Raw genomic sequence first — 22,468 nt, forward strand, 5'->3', positions numbered from 1 at the left:
GTATTTTTGTACACACTAACCAGCCTTCCTCTATCATTGCCCTCCCCACCCTTCCAAGCCCCTGGAAACCACCATTCTACTCTCCACTTGTAGGAGATCAACTCTTCTAGTTTCTCCATGAGTGAGAACAGGCTGCATTTTCTCCTAACAAAGTAAATCAAAGCAAGATTCTACTAAAAGCAGTTACAGATGATTCCCAAATAAGCCATTTCTTGTTATTACCCTTTAAACCAGAGCTGCAGGACTCAGGAGGCACCAGGTGTTTCTAAATGGGCTGGCTTTTCATCTTAGAACAAGGAGAAAAGGGAGACACCTGGGAGTCAGAAAAGTGACTGAATGAATGAGAGGTGCCACGGACGTCAGGGGCAAGAACCACATTCAACTCTGCAACTGTGGCACCTGCCTGTCAGGAGCTCGGCTCATTCCAGAGAGATGGATGTAAAGACTCACCAGGTAAAGGTTATTTTTATCCTGGAAGGCATACTGTAATTGGGGGATCCAAGGGCTTGTACTCCGAGATAATATGTTCCGTTCTTCCTCAAAAAATGAAACCTAGGGAAAAAAGAAACCCTTTAGATAATTATAATACAAAGATCCGAATTGGGGGTAGGGGAGTGACCTTTGCTCTGTCTTGAAGCCTAAACTTGCAGTTCTTTTTTTTTTTTTTTTTTTTTTTGGTGGTGCTAAGAATTGAACCCAGGGCCTTGTGCATGTGAGGCAAGCACTCTGCCAACTGAGCTACATCCCCAGCCCCTTAAACTCACGTTTCCAAAGAAAAAAAGCCATCCCATAGCTTGGCATTCCACAAATCTGTTATTCACCTACTTGGTTCACAATGTTTGCCAGAGCCACATAATAACTGTTCAATTATTTACTTAGCATCTTTCTTTAAAGTCAACCTACTTCCTTGGAATTTAAATATCTCTGTCCCTCACATTCCTATGTTCATACAGGAATACACAACCAGTGTAACTCCACATCATGTACAACCACAAAAATGGGAAGTTACGTTCCACGTATGTCTGATATGTCAAAATACACTCTACTGTCATGTAAAACTAAAAAAGAATAAAAATAAATAAATATCTCTGCCCCTCTTCACCGTAACTTCTTAAACAGTTCGGTCTGAAGGCCAGCGGTGGAGTGCAAGGGAAGCACTGGGGAACCTCAGTGCCAAGAGCAGGGCATCAGTAACTGGCAGTGTACAGGGTGGCCACCAGGCATGAGGCAGCCAGTGTGGCTATCAGGGGCCAACACAGGGGAAGGAGGACACCCACATGTAAGGGTGATCTCAAACAAGTTATTAGGACTCACCAAGGGGACAGGGGATAACAACAAAGATAGTAGAGAGGATGCAGGCAGATGAAAAAGTACGTAAAAATATTAAATTTACAATCTCAGAGAAGAGGGTTACTGCTATGATTTGGATAAATGACCCCCAAAGGCTCATGTGTTAAAGGTTTGGTTCTCGGCCCACTGTGCCATGGGGGATTTTTAAGAGGTAGAGCATGGAGGGAGGTCCTCTGGTCACTGGAGGCATGCCCTCCAAGGGAATGCTGGGAGACGCTAGCCCTTCATTGTGCTTTCACACCCTGACCATGCGGTGAAGAGTTCCGCTGCATGTTGCTGCCTCAGGACAGGCCCAAGAGCAACAGGGCCAAATAGCTATGGACTGAATCCTATAATCTGTGAGTCAAAATAATCCTTTTTTCTTTATAAGCTGATTTTCAGGTGTTTGTTATAGTAAAAGAAAGCTGACTAACATAGTTATAAACATGGAAAGGGTGAAAACTAAAATGAACCCTCTTCAGTTGGATTGGAATTAGAAAATACTAGTGTGAATATAGTTTTCAATACATAGCTACGTAGAAATAAATACAGAAGTAAATGTGTGTGTGTGTGTGTGTGTGTGTGTGTGTGCGTGCTGTATAAGTAGGTATATTGTACATATATACTTGTATTCCTTAGCACTGTCCCCTGAAAGGAGTCTGAGAGCAGTGTCATCCCAGTAGCAATCAGAACATCCAGTGTCCAGATCTTGGCCTCTAAACACCATTTCCACAAAACAGGGCTCCTTGGAGAAAAGACTGATGCAGGGAAAGTAAGCATATGTGAAAACCCAGGACATCCTGCAGTACCAGAAAACAAGAAAGTACTCAAGAATGATATGTCAGAGGGACACAAAAGCCAACCTAAAGAGACAACTTGGAGACAATTCAATATAAAAATAAATAATGATAGTAACAGATTGTTACAATAGTAACACATTGACTGAAATAGAAAAAAAATCAAGTCCACATAAATACAAATGAATAAATCATGAGTTTTATGAGGAATAGGATATTTACATTGTTGGAAGGAACCTCCTCCTAAAATTCTGATTTGGGTACAAAGGAGGAAAGCTTAACTCCACAGTAGAAGAGCATGGCAAGCAGATTAATGCAGTAATCAAAGTGACCATCACCCAGAATGTGACAAATGGAAACCCCTGGGAATCGGAATAGTGAATTGGAACAGCATCTCCCACCTGCAATATTTCTGCCAACGATCTATAACCAGGATCTAAGCCTGAGCCATATCAGACATATCCAAGTTCTACAAAACAACTGGCCTATAATCATCAGAATCATACAGGTCACAAGAGCCAGGAAAAATTAAGAAAGAGACTGAAGAGACAGGACAAGTAAATGTCAGGTGTGACCCTGGACTGGTTCCTTGATCTAAAAGATGTAATGGGGACAGCTGGTGAAACCTGAAGGGAGTCTGAAGATTAGCAGGCACTAAGGCCTCATTACTCATTTCCTGATATTTGGGGAAGTGGGGGTACCTGGAATTGATCTCAGGGGCACTCGACCACTGAGCCACATCCCCAGCCCTATTTTGTGTTTTATTTAGAGACAGGGTCTCACTGAGTTGCTTAGTACCTCGCTATTGCTGAGGCTGGCTTTGAACTCTCGATCCTCCTGTCTCAGCCTCCCCAGCCACTGGGATTACAGGTATGCACCACTGCACCCAGATCATTTCATGATTTTGATGGTTGTGTGGTAGTTCCTGAGAGAATGTCCTTGGTGAAGGAAATACACACTAAAGTTTCAGAAGTACTTTAGTTTAGAAGTACAGGTCAGGTTGACAACTTACTTTTAAAGGGTTCAGCACGGGAAACATTGTACTTTCCAACGGCTAATTCTTCCTATTGACCTGGCTAGTTCACAGCACTCAGTTATTCAGTCAAACACTAACCCAGGTGTTGCTGTGAAGGTGTTTCAAAGATGCAGTTATCATCTACAATCAGTTGCCTTTAAGGAGATGTTCCTCAGTAACCTGGGTGGGCCTCATCCAATCAGTTGAAAGGCCTTAAGAACAAAATTGCAGTTTCCCTGAGGAAGAAGTTCTGCCTCAGGACTGCATCATCAGCTCCTACTCAAGAATTTCCGCCTACTCTCCTGCCCTGCAAACTTTAGATTTCCAGTTTCCACATTATATAAAAATCAACCACCTGAAATAAATTCTACAGAAATGTATATACACATGCATTTTATGTGTATATTCTATATGATCCTTGTGTGTATGTAAATTGTAGTGCATATATATTGTGTGTATACATGTGTGCATGTATGTATGTATGTGTGTGTTTGCACACACAAATACAATCATCACTTGGTATCCATGGGAGACTGGTTTCAGGACCCCTACAAATACCAAAATCTACAGATGCTCAAATCCCTGATACAGTATTTACATAGAACCCACACAATTCTTCCCATATACTTAAAATCTCTTCTAGGCTACTTTTAATACTTCATTATAAGTGCTATGCAAATAGTTATCCTACATTTTTTTTAGGGAATAATGACAAAAAGAAAAAGCCAATACATATTCAGTACACATGCGATTATTTTCCCCCTAAATATTTTTCTCATTTTTCAGTTCACTGAATCCACAGAAGCAGAACCCACCAATATGGAGAGCAAACTATAAACATCAAATATTTCAGGAAAAAACATACTGTATGTCGGGCTGGGATTGTGGCTCAGTGGTAGATCACTCGCCTAGAACGTGTGAGGCACTGGGTTCGATCCTCAGCACCACATACAAATAAATAAATAAAATAAAGGTATTTGTCAATCTACAACTTTAAAAGTATTTTAAAAATATATCCATACCGTATGTGATGGTTATATACACACATGTATACTGGTTCCATTTCTCTTGAGAGCCCGACTGATACATTACACTTGCAACTTTTCTATAAATTTGTGATTGCTTCAAAATGTAAATAAATGTGATTCTTAAATATACCTCCCAGGATGGGAAAGGGTAGGAAACACTGAATGAATTTAACAAAATCATGTTATATGCATATAGAAATGTACCACAGGAAATTTCTTTATGTATATGTAGAGAGTAGCAATCAAAAATAAACAAACACTAGTGAAAGGAACATCAGGAGAGAGGAAGGAGAATGAGGAATGAGGAGGGAGGAGGGTAGGAATGGGAACTGAAATCCTTACATGTATGAGTTCATCAAAATATATATAACTACTATGTATGATTATAATGCTCTATAAAAACAAACAAACCTCCCATTTAGTTCCAACAACTGTGAAAGTACAGGCTTTGATGTGCTAGTTAACATTAAGTTATCAAATGTTTTTAAATAGTTTGTCCATGCACACCCCCAGGGATACATCCAAGCCATGTGGAGCACAGCCCCCCAGCCCCAGTCACTGGCTGCCCCTGAGGCTACCCCTTCCTTTTGCTGACACAGAAAAGGTGTTCATGGAGATTGGCCGAACGCAACAGTCTCCACTTTTACTTACTTGCCACTCACTCTGACCCCTGAAACTTCCATTAAAGTAAATGGTCTCTGAGGACCTCTTCTGGTTGTCACAGGACTCTGGGCTCCCAGGTGACAGGCTTTGCTTGCAGGATACCACTTCTCCTTAACCTCCTCTCCAACTTTTCCTTTCAGTTTCTCCCTGTGCTAGCCTCTCTCTCTCTCATGTCCTTAAATCCCAAACCCTTACCAGGATTCCAAGAAGGACCCTTCTTTTCTCTTACATTCACCCTCTTAAGAAATGGGTGGATGGTTTTCATTAACTCCTGCATGTGTGTGATTTTAAAAAGCTCAGCCCACACCTCACACATGGTCATTTCAGGTCATTCATCTGAAGAAGGACACATCTGTCTGAACATCTCTATGATCTGCCTGCAGTGTGGAATGTTGAATCTGTTTCTGTTTCTTTTTCTTTTTTTTTTTTTTAACCCAATGCCTTTATTTTTATGTGGTGCTGAGGATTGAACCCGCCCGTGCTAGGTGAGCACTCTACTGCTGAGCCACAATCCCAGCCCCCTGAATCCATTTCTTACATGCACTATTTCCCATCTAAGACATAAGCACTTCAAGGTTGAGCTACATCTAAGGCCTCTACCCGAGGACCTAGAAATACACCCAACACAGTGAATGCTCACCAAGTGTGCACTGATGATGGATGGTTCCTACCCTGACATGGGAGGCTGGGTGAACAGCTCCACTCCTGTCTTCCAAACTATTTGCAACATCCATCATTTTTCCTTCCTATGATGCTGCTCACATTTTATTCCAAAATACAGAGGCCACATCATCCTTGGTCTCTGACAAGCAGCTTTCCACTCTCCACTGCTTTTCTGATTAGAGGCCACATGCAGTCACTCAAATCCACTGGGAACCAGACTCTGATCCCAACCTCTCCTTCCAAAAGCCTAAATGATCCCAGGTACCTCAAGAAGTGAACTGCAATTCAAAACAACAGTTCTTGGGGGGAGATGGGGAGGTATTGTGTAATGAGTACAAAGTTTCTGATTGGGATGATGAAAAATTTCCAGAAATGGATGGTGGTTGTGGTTGTATGACATTGTGAATGCTCTTAAAATCACTGAATCTTACACAAAAATGGGGATATGCAAGGAGATTTTGTTATGTTTATAACACAATTAAAAAAAATAAGATTCTTGAGATTTCCCAATTGTCCTCTACCCAACCATTTCTCTGTATATCTGTTCTATATCACTAAACACACACACACACACACACACACACACACACACACACACACCCCTACAGAGCATTCTGTGCCCAGACCATGTCACTGATGGCCACACTTCTACCTCACATGCTCTCACCACTTCTCTCTGCCCAGAACATACCTTCCTTTTCATCAGTGAGGACTTTCCCTAACTGTCTTGGGCTACAGGACATCTCTCCTCACATCATCATTAATGAATTTGCTAATTGCTCTCCCCCTCTGTGATGCTTTAGCTGGTAAGCACCTGCTTTCAATGCTTGCATTTTTTTCTCCACTTTCCAAGGCTGTTATTAAACCCTGAAAGTAATAGCCGTGGAACTTCAATTCTTTCTGTAGGCTTCCTGTGGAGCTGGGTACATTATCGGACACATGATGTGCACCAGAATGCCTGTAACTAATAAATTACTCTCTGAACTCCAAGGCTGATGGTAGTCTCTCTAAAACACAGCAGATGAATCAATATGCCTAGAGACAGCAGCCTTTCTTAAAAGAAAGAAAAATACCACACCAAAAAAATAACTTCTTAACCTGTTATCAAACAAGCAACTCTAGCTACGTAACAATTTTATTTAACTTCTTCAAAGGCCTATTTTAAAGTCAAATATACATGTCCACAACACAAATATCTAAAGCACATATAAAAGCAAATGCTATCTGATTTCCCCTATAATATGCACATCCCTGGATCCCCAGCTGACAGTCATAAAAGATCTTAATCATGAGTTAAAAGACCAATTTGGTTCTGAAAATAAAAAAGTATAGAATCATGATACAGAAATCAATGGAAATTTGTGAGCCTTCAAAATGAACTAACATCAGAGAAGAGCTAAGAACACAAGAGAGCTTTGTGCCCATGCAACCATAATTAACTATGGAGTCAGAGGAAAACTTGCTGGATCCTAGGTGACAGCTCAGCAGATTATAGTCTTTGCAATGAACATTCTGGCACAGACAGGGGAAGGGCCAATGTTAAAATGCTCTTACCTGCTCCTGGGCCAACAAGGCCTTCTTCTTCATGATTTTCATGGCATAGATGTCCCCAGTTGCTCTCTCTCTTACCACCTGCACTTCAGCAAAGTGGCCACAACCTACAAGACTTCTGACTTCAAAGTCCTTTGCCGAAGGCTGGAGCTCCTGTAACTCAGCTATGGTGTCAGAATCTGAAGAAGAAGGGAGTCACGCCCAGGTAAATAAAGCACTTGGAATATATGCATCTTTATGAAACAAAGGAAAAAGAGTTATGTCTTCCCTGTCAAAAGACATTTAGTCACTTTCTCATCCATCATGAATAATTATAAAATCAGCACAAAAGTGTTTTTATATGTTAAGTTAAAATTAAGGGCTCCAGAAATTCCAAAGAACGGTTTCCATGGTAGCCATAATTTGAATCCTGTAGACTCAGAAAATAGGGAGGAAGGTTACAAACCATGCTTTCTTCTTTCTCTGAGGGCTGCAGGGCAGTGTTGGCCCAATGTGCTCATCAGTAGACTGGCTTATAATGTCAAACAAGCAACATGATTGTCATTTCAATCACCTTTGGTGTTAGCTTCCAGGTCATTCCATTCTAACGCCATGTGCTGTGCTCAGTATTAACCCATTAACCCAAGTTTATCTCCCTTGCACTGTGTCAGCTCTAGGAACTCCTTCCTTGCCTTATGTTATGGTTTGGGTCTGAAACATTCCCCCCCAAACCTCATGTGTTGAAGACCAGTGTAGCAGTGTTTACAAGTGGGGGCCTTGGGGATCATGAGGGCCCTGACCTCATCCATGGATTCAATCATTATGGATTCTTAGCTTAATGGGTTTTAGGGTAGGGGCTTGGTTATAAAAGCCTCTTTCTCTTTCCCTCCCTCCCTACTGCTCTCTGCTTGCTGGCTGCCAGAGTTGAGTAGTTTTGCTTCCTGTCATGACGTTCTGCTTCATCACAGGCCCAGAAACAATGAGGTCAAGTGACCATGGACTGAAACCTCTGCAATCATGAGCCAAAATAAATCTTTCCTCCTTTAAGTTGATTTTCTTAGGTTCATAGTGACGGAAAACTGACTAAGACATTTTAACATGTGGCAAAGCTTAAAAGAGGGGACAGAGCTTAGCCCAAAGGACCAAACAGAGGTCTGACATTTACTCTGCAGGGTAACATTATCACACATCTGGATGGGCTTGCAACTATCTTTTGCTTAACACAGTCTTATTCCTTTTACAAGTCCAGTCCCACAGTCAGAGATCAGCTAGGAATGCAATGTGGACTAAATGGATGGTGGGTTTGGAAATTCATATGCATTTATTAACTCTAACTACACTAAGCTGAGACATGGCTATACCTGCAATGACTTTACTGACTTGTAAGAATGGAGAAGAGCTGCAATGACTGAGCTAAAAATAGAATCCTGCACATTATGAAAGAACTGTGTCACATACAGGGGTTATACACCAAAAAAAGGCAAGAGATATCCATAATCAAAACTATCCTGGGCTGGGAGTGTAGTTCAGCAGGAAGCTCTGGGTTCAATCCCCAACATAAAAATATATATATATCCTGGAGAATCCCACAGGAAAGTGTCATGTGGAAAATCAAGAGGCTAACTTGAAATTCCCCACAGATACTAGAATCCTCAAGAAACTGGAAGGGATGGCCATTCCAGTGGTCAGGCACTAGACAAAATTAGGAGCAGTCAACTCTCCACATCTAGATAACCTGCATCTGAAGATTCCACCAACCTGAGGTGGAAAATATTTGGAAAAATCAAAAATTCCAGAAAGTTTCAAAAACAAAACTTGAACTTGCCATGCACCGAGTACTACACTGAACCATGCAAATGAAGTGATGTGTAGACACTATACTGGGTATCATGAGAAATCCAGAGATAATTTAAAGAATACAAGAGGACGTGTACAAGTCGTCACTTCATATAAGAGAATTGAACACTTGACTTGTGCACAAGTTACTATGTCACTTCATATAAGGGACTTGAGCATCTAAGGAGTTTAATATCTGCAGGTGATCCTGGGACCAATTCTCCATGAACACCATATTCTGGAGTCACATTCAACTCTATGAGTCATTCACACGAGGAGAAGAACAACAAAGAGACAGGCCATTTCATACCACAGTCATTGAGTGGCATTTTGATGAATTAGCCAAAGCAGCTGTAATTATTATTATCCATTCCTTTGTCTTAAGGGTGGAGTTGAATTCTCTAAAGCACAAATGGTGAACTCCACCATATTGAGGGTTTCCTACCCAAAGACCACACTCACTTCATCTGGTCATCCTTGATCTCTTGGGGATCCCCTCTGGTGGATCCACATGAGTTCATTGAGACCACTATAAAAAATAAATCTAAAATACTCCATGAAGAATACAATATGGAGGCAAAGTTGAGAGCTGCATGGCATTTTCTTTTGGTCCTGACAACACTGTGCCAGCCAAGCCCTGTCTTCCTTCCCAGTCCCTTTCCAAGTTTCTTTCATGTCATGTATTTGAGCTTTGAATTACAATTCATCAAATACGCTGACTTGCACCTCTCTGGGTTGAACCTGATTTCATCACTGCTTGGACTCAAGGCAAATCCCTCTTAATTTCCTATCAGGCCTTGGGCCCCAAAGTGCCTTATGGCATTGCCCAACTTAATAACTCTGGGTCTGCCACTGGAGACTGCCAGGCATCTCAATCATACAAGCAGACAAACTGCTTTGTAGGCAAAATTGCCCCGATACTCTGAGAATTTAAAGAAACCATTCCCAATCACCATGTTTTTATCCAATGTCTTTTGGATTATTAAGGAGAAGAGGCAGGATGCTAAGATCAAGTCTATGACTAGAAAAAATAAAAAACTTGGGGCTACGGATGTGGCTCAAGCGGTTCGATCCTCAGCACCACATACAAAAAAAACAAAGATGTTATGTCCACCGATAACTAAAAAATAAATATTAAAAAAATAAAATAAAATAAAAATAAAAAACTTCACTATTTGTCTCACGATATCAGCTGCTTCTATAGACCCCAGGACCACATCAACCCTTCAGCCCTATACACTTTTTAAGTATTTGTGGGCCCAGTACTGAATACTGAGGTGAAGAGAAAGACCCAAAAAGCTCTATAATGACAATGCAGACAAGGTATGGCTTTGTCAGATAAACACTCAGACCAAGGAGCAAAACGCAAAAGTGAGTGCTGCATGTATTGCTTCTTTTTTTGAAACTCAGTAATCAAACATGTCAACTTCTAGGAATCCATCATTCACAGAAGCCTCACACATGTCCTCAGAAAAGATCCATATGAAAATGCTCATGATGGGAACAGTTGTCACAAAAATATCAGATAAACACTAAAGGTCCATCAAGAGGACAATGGAACAAATCTAAAAACCCACCCACACAAAAGAATGTTAATTAAGCTCATGTTGAAAAGAATGACAGGTGTCCATCATTATACATATGTTAGAATGTATATTCCCACAGGAAATGTTTGTCTGTTTCGATCACCGCTGCAACCCAGTCCCTAACATAGCTAAGTGTCAGGAAATATTTGTTGAGTAAATATTATCACTAAGGGAGCAAAGAGAGCAGAAAAACATTGTACACTGTGATCTATGTCATGTAAAATTAAACAAGTAATGTTAGAACACGCACAAAATGGGCCATCAAACCCGGGAGCCAGTTGACTGGTACACAGGGATTCATACTATTCTGTTTGTAAATTTCCATAATCAATATTTTTAAATCACACACACACAAAAAAATGGAACATTATGCACAGAACATTGGCAATGGTTATCTCAGATAAAAATTCTGAGGGATTTTTCTCTCACTACTTATGTATATGATGTGCTACGGTTGAAATGTTTGTGTCTCCCCTCCCCCAAAATTTTTGTCTTGGAATATTTTTGTGTGTGTGATACTGGGGATTGAACTCAGGGGCACTTTACCACATCCTCAGTTCTTTCTATTTTGAGACAGGGTCTGGCCAAGTTGCTGGGGCTGGCCTTGAACTTGCAATCCTCTTGCTTCAGCCTCCCAAGTACCTGGGAATTGCAGGCCTGCGCCAACATGCCTGGCCCTGTTTCAAAACTTAATCCCCAGAGTGAGAATATAGGTGGAGCTTTGCAGGAGTGAGTGAGCCCTGAAGGCTCCACTCTCAGGAATGGAATTAGTGCTCTTACAGAAGAGGCTGAAAGAAGTGTATTTACTCTTCCTGCTACATAAGGACACAGCAGGAAGAGGCCACCTTTGAAGCAGACAGCACCCTCACCAGAACTGCTCTGTTGGTGCCTTGGACTTCCCAGTCTGGAAAACTGTGAGCAATAATTTCCTTTGCTTACAAGTTACCCCACCTTAGCAGCCCAAAGGATGAATACATGATGTTTAACCTTTCACGTTTGTCTTGTATTTCCAGCTGGGAAAAAAAAAATTTCTCAAAAGTTATCATGCATTCATAAATTCTAAAGTTGTGAACGTTCAGAAGATTATTGTCTCAGAGAATTAACGACAAAAAAAACGTATAAAATTTCAGCTACTCTCAAATTACCAAGAACAGCCTAACTTTGATCATTATCAATACTTTTCTGTACATTTTATCACATTTGCTATTTTTTTTAAACAAATCATGACACTGCACTTAAGGTATGCCACTTATTTTGTTTACTTAGAAATGTGTTCATTTGGTGAGGGAGGAACAGGAACTGAAATGGAGTGGGTCAGATTCCATGCATGTATGATTTTGTTGGGATGAACCCAGCTACTATCTACAACTATAATGCTCTAATTTTTTTAAAAAAATGCTCATTTAGTAAAGGTTTATTGAGCATCTAATATATGCCAGACACTGTTTTAGGCACAGGAGATAGATTGAAGAGCCGAATCATGCGCCACATAACACCATTTGGTCAACAAGGGATAGCATATGTGATGGAAGTCCCATAAGGTTAGAGTGGAGCTAAAAGATTCCCGTTGCTTAGCAACATCACAGCCATGCTAACTTCATAGCACAATGCATTTCCTATGAGTTTGTGGTGATACTGGTGTAAACAAACTATTGAGCTGCCAGTCACATCAAAATGTAATGTATATAATTACGTACAGAGCATAATATTTGATAATGATAATAAATGACTATCTTACTGGTTCATGTATTTAACATACTATACTTTTATCATTATTTTAGAGTATACACCTTCTATTTGTTATAAAAAAAAAGTGGGCTGGGGCTGAGGCTCAGTGGTAGAGCTCTTGCCTCGCACATATGAAGCACTGGGTTCGATCCTCAGCACCACATAAAAATAACTAAACAAAATAAAGGTATTGTGTCCATCCACAACTAAAAAAATAAAAATAAAGAAAGAGGTCAGTGTCAAGTGATTTATGTATCTATCTCATCCAGGTTTTGTAAGTACACTCTATTTCACCCACCAATGACAAAACCACCTAAAGACACATTTCTCAGAACACAGTCCCACAGTTAAGTGACACGTGACTGAAATAAAGGAAGACAAAAATCATTCCCGGCTCCCAGATGCTCCTTTCCTGTCTCTACACCCCCACTCTGCACAAGATCGGGGCATCCTGCTAGAGACACTATTGCAGAGAGAGTCTCTGTCCTATTTCCACATCAGCCCCCAAAGAAAATCTCCATCTCTTCAGAGACACCCAAGAAATTGGCAGAAGCAGCTGAAAGACACCTCTCCACATGGAAAAGCAAAGCTTATATTCCAAAACAAAAACCAACTATATTAATGTAATCACCTGATTTCAATAATGACTTCTTCACTTCCTCCCTGGAAAAGACTCTATAAAAATGTGAAAAGTTACAAGCAAGAGATTTCTGCTAGAACAACATGAATTTCCCTGAACCCAGTCCCAGATGACTCAATGGTTCCTGATAATCGACTGCTTTTAAAAATCCAAGACCAGGGTTGGGGCTGGGGCTCAGTGGTAGAGCGCTCGTAGCATGTATGAGGTGTTGGGTTCGATTCTCAGTACCCAGAAAAATTAATAAATAAAGATATAAAAAATCACATCAATCTTTAAAAAAAAAAGAAGAAGAAGGAAAGAAAGAAAGAAACCAAGGCCAGCAGGAGGGGTCTGGAGATGGCTGTCCTTGGAATGCACTTCCTTTCCCTTCCCACTCTTCACTTGAGAATTTCAACATTCAAGAAAAGAAGGCAGAAGCATATTCAAATAAATACATAATGATGAACAAATACCCCAGGTACATTTTGAAGGTACACAATGTATTAAATATTGTTGAGATTGATGACTATCATTATTGAGTAACATACAGTGTCCGTAATGAGCCAGGCAACATAAGTCTAGTCTGCCTATAAACTCATTCACAGCCTTATTAGACATACATCACACCCTTTTCACAGATGTAGAAACTAAGAAGAGACAGGTATGTGTAAATACTGAAGGTGAGTAGAGTGGAAATGCATCCATTTTGCTTACTCAGCACCCCAAGTTCCTCTGGGTAACTGCACATCCCCATCCCTTGAGGTCCTGGTAATCACCATGCCCTGACAACTTGGAGAGTCCAGACCAGATGGATCACAATACTTCACCTCCTGACAGTCAAATGACCCAAAGCAGAGCCAATTAAATTTTCCCTGGTATTGTATAAATCTATAATGGAATAAAATAATTGGGAAGGGTATGGAAGCTGGTCTCCAAAAATGGTACCCAAAGAAACATGCCACTTGGGATTCGTGTCCTTGTGGAGCATGCTCATGTGTGGAATCTGGGCGGCCCTTATGATTTGCTTAAAATAGTGTAACACAGCTGCTCTAGTTTGGGTCTGGAATATCCTTCAAAGGCCCATGTGTTAAAGACTTGGTGGTTGGCGGCAGCTGAACACCACTGGGAGGCGGTGAAACCTCACAGGCTGTAGTTCCCTGACCCAATATATGAGCCCACATCACGAGCCACATGGAGAACAAAAGGCCACCTCCCTTTAAGATGTGGGGCCTAGTGAAAGGAACTGCAGTCACCAAGGGCATGCCCTTACAGGAGACAGTGGAACCCCAACTCTTCCTCTCTCCTTTTTGTTCCTGGCCATGAAGTGAACAGGTGTCCTCCACCAGACACTCCCACCATGATGTACTGCCTGGCCACAGGCCCAAAAGCAATGAGACCAACCAATCATGGACTGAAACTTTCAAATCTATAAGCCAAAATAAACATTCCCTTAGCCAATACCCAAACAAAATGCCGAATGTTTTCTCTGATATAAGGGGGGGTGACTCAAAGTGGGGCAGGGAGGGAAAGCATGGGTGAAAAATTACCTCTAGATAGGGAATAGGGGTGGGAGGGAAAGGGAGGGAGAAGAGGAATAGCAAGGATGGTGGAAGGAGACGGTCATCATTATACAAAATACATGTATGAAGATATGAATTTGGTGACAACATACCTTATATACAAACAGAGATATGTTAAATTGTGCTATAAAAGTGTATTAAGAATTGTGATGCAAAAAAAATAGCTCATGTATAATGGCATAATTTGATGTGAACATACTCTATATACAGAGTTACAAAAAACTATGCTGTGGATGGATAATTATGAATGTAATGCACTCCACTATTGTCATGTATGTAAGAAAATAAATAAATAAATAAACATTCCCTTTCTTTACATTATCTCAGGTACTTTGTTATAGTAACAAAAAGCTAACCCAGCAGCCAAAGAGATTCCATGTCCATTCTGAGACTAAGCCTTAAGAAAGCCTGGAAGCTTCTACTTTTATGCTCTTGGAAACCCTGAGCTACCATTTGGGAAGTGTGGCTATCCTGCTGTACACCATGCACTTCAGGGGTCAGTAAAGCCTTTTCTTTTTCTTTTTTCTTTTAATAATCTTTTTTATAACTTTATTTATTTATTTTTTTAATGTGGTGTTGAGGATCGAACCCAGTGCCTCGCTCATGCTAGGCAAGCGCTCTATCGCTGAGCCACAACCTCAGCCCAGTAAAGCCTTTTCTTAAAGGACCAGAGAGTAACTGGCTTAGGCTTTGCAAGCCATTTGATCTCTGTTCCAAATCTTCAAATGCTGTTGTGGTGTGACAGCGGCCACAGGCAACACAGAAACATGCAGGCATGGCGTGTCCAAGGAGAGCTTTGCACATCACAGACTGTGGCTCCCTGAACCCTGATGTAGAGGCCACATAAGGGAGGTGCTGAAACTTCATGAGGATGGATGGAGAAAAAGAGAGTGAGTACATCTCAGAGTCACAGCTGAGCCCAGCCTTCCAGCAGGGAGCCAGACACTAAGTGAGCCATCTTGAACATTCCCCGCCCAGGAGAGCCCCAGATGACTGCAATCTTGGCCAGTGTCTCTCAGAGCAGAGGAATCTCCAGCTGAGTTCAGTCAGCCCACACACTCATGAGAGGTAATACGACGACTATTGCTTTAAGCCACTCAAGTTTAGAGTGGTAGGTAACACGGCAATGTTGTAAAAGGCAGGGTTTCTCAAATTTGGCACTATTGACACTGTGGGCCAGAAAGTTCTGTGCTGAATGGGCCCGTCCTGTGCACTTTAGGATATTTAGCCGCATCTCTGACTCACCCATTAGATGCCCCTAGTTATGACAACAAAAAGTGTCTCCAGATATTACCAAGAGAGCCTGCAGGGTAAAATCACCACTGGTTGAAAACATTGGTATAAACTAAAAGAACATAAAACTGGGACAGAGCAAACACTGAGGCACTTCCCCACCACAGGGAAGCTGAGCAAAGTGTGAACCAGGGTGAAGGCAGGGCTGGTTTATGACTCTGAAAGGCCCTCAGGCTCTTTTGCCTTCACCAGCCCCTTCTCCATAAAAAGAAATAAAATAAAATTACATTTATGACAACAAGTTACACTTTATGACTACACTGATATAAAGAATTCAATCCAGGGAGCTAGAGGTATGGTTCATTGATGAAGCATTTTGTTAGCATGAACAAGGCCCTTGGTTCAATCCCCAGCACAAAAAAAAATTTAAAAATAAAATAAAGGCCATAGTCTAGAATCATTACTATATTCATTTTTTTATGATTTGAGATTAAATGAAGCTAGTTAAAACAAATCTCTTAAATACCATGGGCCCGTAAGCACTGTGTCTCCTATAACTAATGTATCAGGGGACATCACTGAGGTTCCTAGAACCAGCTATGCCTGAAGTTTGACTCGTCTCTGGATTTCCGAGTTTCATGGTCAATACATTCAATCTTCAAATCGAGTTTCTGTCACTCACAACCAAGAAACTTGACTTACTTGATCTCCCAGCTCCAACAAGAGGAACATAAGTCTGGGTCTGTCTTATTCAGACCAGAGTTTTTAACCCACTACCACCAACCACTCTCTCATTCCACCTGCAGCATTGTTCTAGCGTTCTATATCAGGACAGTTTTTGAGAAAAAGTTCCTTACTTACACTTCCGGACGAAGTTGCTCACGTGCTTAATCTTCATCAGAGCAGGCTGACTGCATTCTTCAAAGAGAACAAAGAGGGCATCTAATATCCCTTCTCGGGAAAGAGGAGACATCTGCTGTTGAGTCATAAAGGGTGGTTTCCCCTAAAAACAGCCAACAGCAGATGGAGACACTGTCAATAACGAAAAGCTTTGATCAATAACATCCACACAGTAAATTACAAGCCACCAACTCAACTAACTGCTCACGACACGCTACCAGCACAATTTGGGGGCTTCATTCTATAAAGCAGCACCAATTGACAGTCATCGTCACTTGCACAATTCCATTACTGTGGGTTTCTCTTGCTAGCAGCTGGAAAGAAAAAAACGTCACAAGCATGTCACAAACAAGAAAGGGTGCTGACCCAGGAACAGTGGCATGCACCTTAATCCCGGCTATTTGAGGGGCTGAGGCAGAAGGACCACGAGTTCAAGACCAGCCTGGGCAACATAGCAAGATTCCTTCTCAAAAACAAGGTCCTTCATTCTTAATGGTCTGAGGCTCCTGGGAACACTTACTCTGGACGTGCTTGTTCTGACCCTTTTCTGTGTTTCTACAGCATGTGTGCCCAGAGTCTGTTAACACAACTTCAATTTCTTTTTTTTTAAATTGATTTTATTTTTTTAAATACACGATAAGGGAATGCATTACAATTCTTATTACACATATAAAGCACAATTTTTCTTTGTATACAAAGTATGTTCATGCTAATTCATGTCTTTATACATGTACTTTGTTTTGTTTTTTGTTTTTTAGCATTACAATTCTTATTACACATATATACCCCAATTTTTCATATCTCTGTTTGTATATAAAGTATGTTGACACCCAATTCGTGTCTTCATACATGTACTTTGGATAATGATGTCCATCACATTCCACCACCTTGCTAATCCCCTGCCCCCTCCCTTCCCCTCGACCTATCTAGAATTCATCTATTCCTCTCATGCTCCCCCTCCCTACCCCACTATGAGTCAGCCTCCTTATATCAGAGAAAACATTCAGCATTTGACAAACTTCAATTTCTTTAATTCATTCAGAGTAGTTTAATTCATTTAGAGTAGTGCGCACGGAGTGACTATAAGCCGAATTTATTCATGATCAGGAGGAACAGTTACAAACTGGCAGACTGTGTCTAGCCCACAGACATGTTTTGTTTGGCCTGTACTGTTTAAAATAATTTGAATTATCTGCCAATATTTAAAAATCAGGATCTCTCTCTCTCTCTCTCTCTCTCTCTCTCTCACACACACACACACACACACAGATGAAAAGAGAATGTCTGGCTTCTCTTGAAATTGATGGATCTACCAACACTGCCCCATGTTCCTGCCAGGTGACACTGCTCGGGAGCTGAAGGACACTACCCACCTCTTGGCAGTGGATATGCTCCGGAGTTCACTACAAACTTGACCCCTTCATACCCAGTACCTGGTCCCCAAAGACAGTGTTATACAGCCCTTAAAATATAAATATTTTATTATTTACAGAAAAAAATTAAGAATTCTGGGTTAGACTACTGAGTAATGAAAGACTTCATGAAGAAGAGAAGCCATATAAGGGAAGGAAGACTGAGGTACCCCAGCCAGCAGTTGGCACCCAGATTTTCCAGTCCCAGATGGGACCCCAGCTGATGTCACAGGGTGGAGTAAAAGAAGCACTTCATTGAGTCTAACCAACACAGAATGGTGAGAAAAAGTAAGACCCTGTGGCTTTAAACTTTGTGAGTGGTTTGTCCTACAGCACTGGACAAGATGAACAGACTGGCTACATTTGAGTTCTTTCTAGAGAACTGGAGAGATAGTTAATGAAAAAAAGAAAAGAAAGAAAGAAATGAAAGAGAAAAAGAAAAAAAAAAAAGATTCTCTGGTCCTATCCCCAACCTCCTGAATTAAAATTTTCTACATTCTAGCTTAAAATCTGTTTTCTAACAAGTCTTCCAAGAGATTCAGAGTTCGGTTGGGTTTGGAAAGCTGGGCCACATTTACTAATAGTTGCCACTAACTCAGAAAAATAAGATTCTTTGTTTTCTTCTGTTTCTAATGAATTTAGGCCAACTAGACCAAGGGTTGCCAAACACAGTACCAATTCTTACCAAGATTTTCAACAGCCCACAACGAAATGCAATGAAACAAGCCCCAGGTAACATCTCTTTCATAAAGCGAAACATATTCAAATTTTTAAATGGTCCTTTATTCTGAGATGCTGCTCTTCCCCTCTTGGTGTTTCTTAAGATGCCCTTTCTTTAGAAAATAAAAAAGAGGAGAACAGGCTTTTCTTCTGGTTTTTTCACATCCTGACTTGGCAAACCTAAGTCTGCCTAACAATTTGTGGAACTTTTCTGGGTCTGGAAATCTGCCAAGACGGACTGAGAACAGTCTGGGAAGCAGGGTTGAGTGGAGGGAAACAAGAAAAACTGAGATTGTCCAGGGTACTCACCTGAATGGAAAACAAACTCGCTACTGTATCTAAACCTCAATAAAATAGCACAGTATGGGAAAAGAACAAGGCAAATGTCAGATGCATGCTACACTTGCAATAATACCTTTTCTGGCAGCAGGAGGGGATCTTGCTATGGTCTAGATGTCCCCCAAGGGTTGTGTTGTAGACTTGGTCCCTAGTGTGACAGTGTTAAAGAGGTGAAGCTTTAAGAGGTGAGGACTAGTGAAAAGGGATTCTGTCTTTTGGAAGGATTAATGCTTTTTTTACCCTCTGAACTATGAGAGCATGCTGCTATAAAAAAGAGCAAATCTGTCCCTCCCTGGGTCTCTGGCTTCCTATCTTATCCATGTGATCCCACCTTTGCGACACCATCCACCAGGAGGCCCTCACCAGAGCCAAGCATAAGTTCTTGCTACACTCTTGAATATCCCGAACTGTGCTAAATAAACCTTTTCTTTATGAATGCCTTTCTTCAGGCATTATGCTATAGCAACAGAAAACAAGACTGAGACACTCAGCATTAAAAAGAGACCCTGCATGCATAAGGCCCTGGTTTCAATCCCCAGCACGAGAGAGAGAGAGAGAGAGAGAGAGAGAGAGAGAGAGAGAGAGAGAGAGAGAGAGAGAGAGAGGAGGGAGGGAGGGAGGGAGGGAGGGAGGGAGGGAGGGAGGGAGAGATGAACTGAGGGTTTACTTACAATCCTTACTGATATAATGACACTTAAATATAAGATACACTTAATAAACCCTGATATGTACTAGAAGCATGGCCCAGCGTTTCTGTGAGCAGCCTCTAGAATCAGATCCAAGATGAAGACTGACTCTGCCACTTACAAGCTGCACGATCTTGGGTAAGTCCTTGTCTACCTCTATATTTATTTTCTCATTTTTTTTAAGTATAAATAAGTATAGTCCTTACCTCTGTTATGAGGCTGAAGTGAGATAATAAGGAACATGTTAGTCCTGTGCCCAACACTGCAGAAGCTACAGCTACTATATAGTCATCACATTATGAGCCATTAAGTTATTTTGTAGTAAGTGGGAGACAGGTTGAAGTTAAAAAAAAAAAAAAAGGCTTAAAAGTAACAGCACTTCCACCATCTAAGATTAGAGACAGATCACACATTTGTGAAAAATATCCCATGATTTAAAAATGATGAGGCAAATGGACCCACAGAACAACCTAATCTTCTAATCTAATTCTACTCTGATCTGTATGGAAATCCCCCAACACTAATATTTTATGGAAGAAAAGGTTAGCAAGAACATATTACTATTCACCATCATTTAGGTATCCCACATATATACCTAATTATTATTCTGTTAACAGACATGTATCGTGACTATAACTATACTATGCCACACTTGGGATGAACTATAGTTACCATTTATAAAGGGCTTACCAAAAGCCAGGCAAGGTGCTAAGTGCTCTATATGGATTATCTTATTTAATCCTCACAAAAACTGTGATTAGGTGCCGCCTGTTTTAAAGAGCAGATCCAAAGAAGGTCATTGACCCATGCAAAGAAACAAAGCTAACAAGTGCTGGCTGGTAGCAGGATTCAAATCTAAAATCTTTACCACTATCTGTTCTCTGGGCTTGTGAATATATCAGTCAAATAAGGATTCCTACTTCACCAGCATTCCATATATACCAGAAACAAAAGGATTAAATATCTACTTGGAAATATCTTCATGACATTAAGTTTCAACACTTCTGGGATGAGGGAAGTATTATATATCTTGAGAAGGATGGGAATTACACAGATGTAGTACTTATCAAAACTGGCTTTCCTTTTTAAATCTAAAAAGCAAACACCCCTCAAATGAAATAAGATTAGACCTACAGAAATTTTGGTTAAAAAAAGAGTGCCTTTGTTCATTTGTTCTGCTTTATTTAATAAAAGGATGAAGTTTAGAACAGAAGTGAAAGTGTGAGAAATGATTTAAAAAAAAAAAAAAACATTTCTCAAGGGCAAGTTCAGCTATCTACCCACTGCACAGTGGATCCTTTTTCCAATACAATCATTACATAAAAAATATCCAATTGGATTTCTCTGAAAATATTAACCTCGGTCCTATGAAAAAAACAGCAAAGGTGAATGGTAAAGAACTGCTAAGGCAATAACACAGGTGAGCACTATTGGCAGGAAGCTTGTTACCTGGAAGAAGAGATTCAGCCTGGAGGCCCGGCTGGCAATGGGCTCAACGGCACCAGCATCCTGTGTATTCCGTGATCCATACTTGAACTTCAGCATCTCCTCACTGGTGCTGAAGGGATATGAGAAAAGGTCAAGTATGCAGTGACATTTTGAGCAGGAAGGGCTTGAGAAATTCCCATCTCCCCCAAGCTCTCAGGGATGGGGAGATGAAAATCATCCACTCTCCCAGTTTTAGGAAGCTCAGTCTGGCCACAGAGAGGAAAAGACAGATTTTACAACCTGTAAGAGGAAGGGATACACTTCCCTGACACACTCTTACTTATAAATGTGTTAATTATCTGCCCCCCTGCCACTCCTTTGAATACAAGCTCAGGGTAGGAAGGGATTTCTGTCCCCACACAGTCGGTACACACATAAACTAACAGGTAGTGATTGAGAATAAATAGTTATTACATGTGTAACTGACATAAGCAAATTACATTGATGTTGAAAGGTGGGAAGTGCTGTCTTTTGTTTTAATGAGCAAGGTAGGGGACAATGAGAGTGGGGAAGAAGAAGTGGTGCATTTTTTTTTTTTAAGTGCAATCTGGATAAACTTCACTGACAAGGTAGCATTTAAACCAAGACCTGAAGGGGGTGACCAGCAAGCCTTGCTGTCATCCGGGAAAGAAAGGTACAGTATCCCTGGCAGAGGGAACAGCCAGGGTAGTGGTCCTGAGGCAGGTCCTGGCCTCCTTCGACAACAGCAGGAAAGCCATTGGGGCTGAAGCAGTGAGAGGTGGAAAGGAAAACATGATGAGAGTATGGATACACCGGAACAGAGAGGGTAAGTAAATTGTTGTGGTCACGCAGATAATGAAGAGCTGAAGACTCCACTGGAGAGAACAATTCAGGGAGGAATGCTGACAGGAAGCAGACTGTGACGTTTATGAGAGGAACAAGCCCCACTTCCCCAGGCACCGCGGGGCAGACCCTTGGGCTCCCGTGGAGGGTGGGCGCGTGCCCTGCCAGCCCGGGCGCGCCCTCCCGGCCCCCGGCAAGCCCAGGAAGTGGAACCACAGCCCTCCCCGCCGCGGAAGGGAAAGCCGGGATTGGTACGGGGGGAGGTGACCCTTCCCCTGGCCTGACAGAGCTGGGTGAAGAATTGGAGCGGGGGACAAGACTCACCCTCAGCCGACCCTGCAAGCCTGCGCCCCGCGCCTCCCGCCGCAGCGTTTGAACCCGGGGAACGGCGCAGGCGGGGCTCAGCCGTGCCTGGACCAATCATCGCGGGCAAACCTATGATAGACAGGGGCGTCTCATCCAGGCCCCGCCCAAGTCCTTAAAGGGACAGAGGAAGTCGAAAGAAGAGCCAA

General features: G+C 41.5%; 1 protein-coding gene across 3 annotated transcripts in view; it reads right to left on the bottom strand.

Annotated features, from left to right (window-relative positions):
• Nucleotides 1-21,209, bottom strand: part of Cit (citron rho-interacting serine/threonine kinase) — a 157,953-nt gene extending 136,744 nt beyond the window's left edge. For all 3 annotated transcript variants that reach the window (XM_026403400.2, XM_026403399.2, XM_026403398.2), the window contains exons 1-4: nt 21,114-21,209; nt 16,469-16,610; nt 7,050-7,225; nt 451-552 (exon numbers count right to left, since the gene is read on the bottom strand). In XM_026403400.2, coding sequence (XP_026259185.1) covers nt 451-552; nt 7,050-7,225; nt 16,469-16,610; nt 21,114-21,209 — 516 coding nt within the window. The remainder of the gene's footprint in view (nt 1-450; nt 553-7,049; nt 7,226-16,468; nt 16,611-21,113) is intronic.
• Nucleotides 21,210-22,468: the final 1,259 nt, after the last annotated feature.

Source organism: Urocitellus parryii, chromosome 3, assembly GCF_045843805.1.
Source record: "Urocitellus parryii isolate mUroPar1 chromosome 3, mUroPar1.hap1, whole genome shotgun sequence".
In the NCBI taxonomy this organism is placed as follows: domain Eukaryota; kingdom Metazoa; phylum Chordata; class Mammalia; order Rodentia; family Sciuridae; genus Urocitellus; species Urocitellus parryii.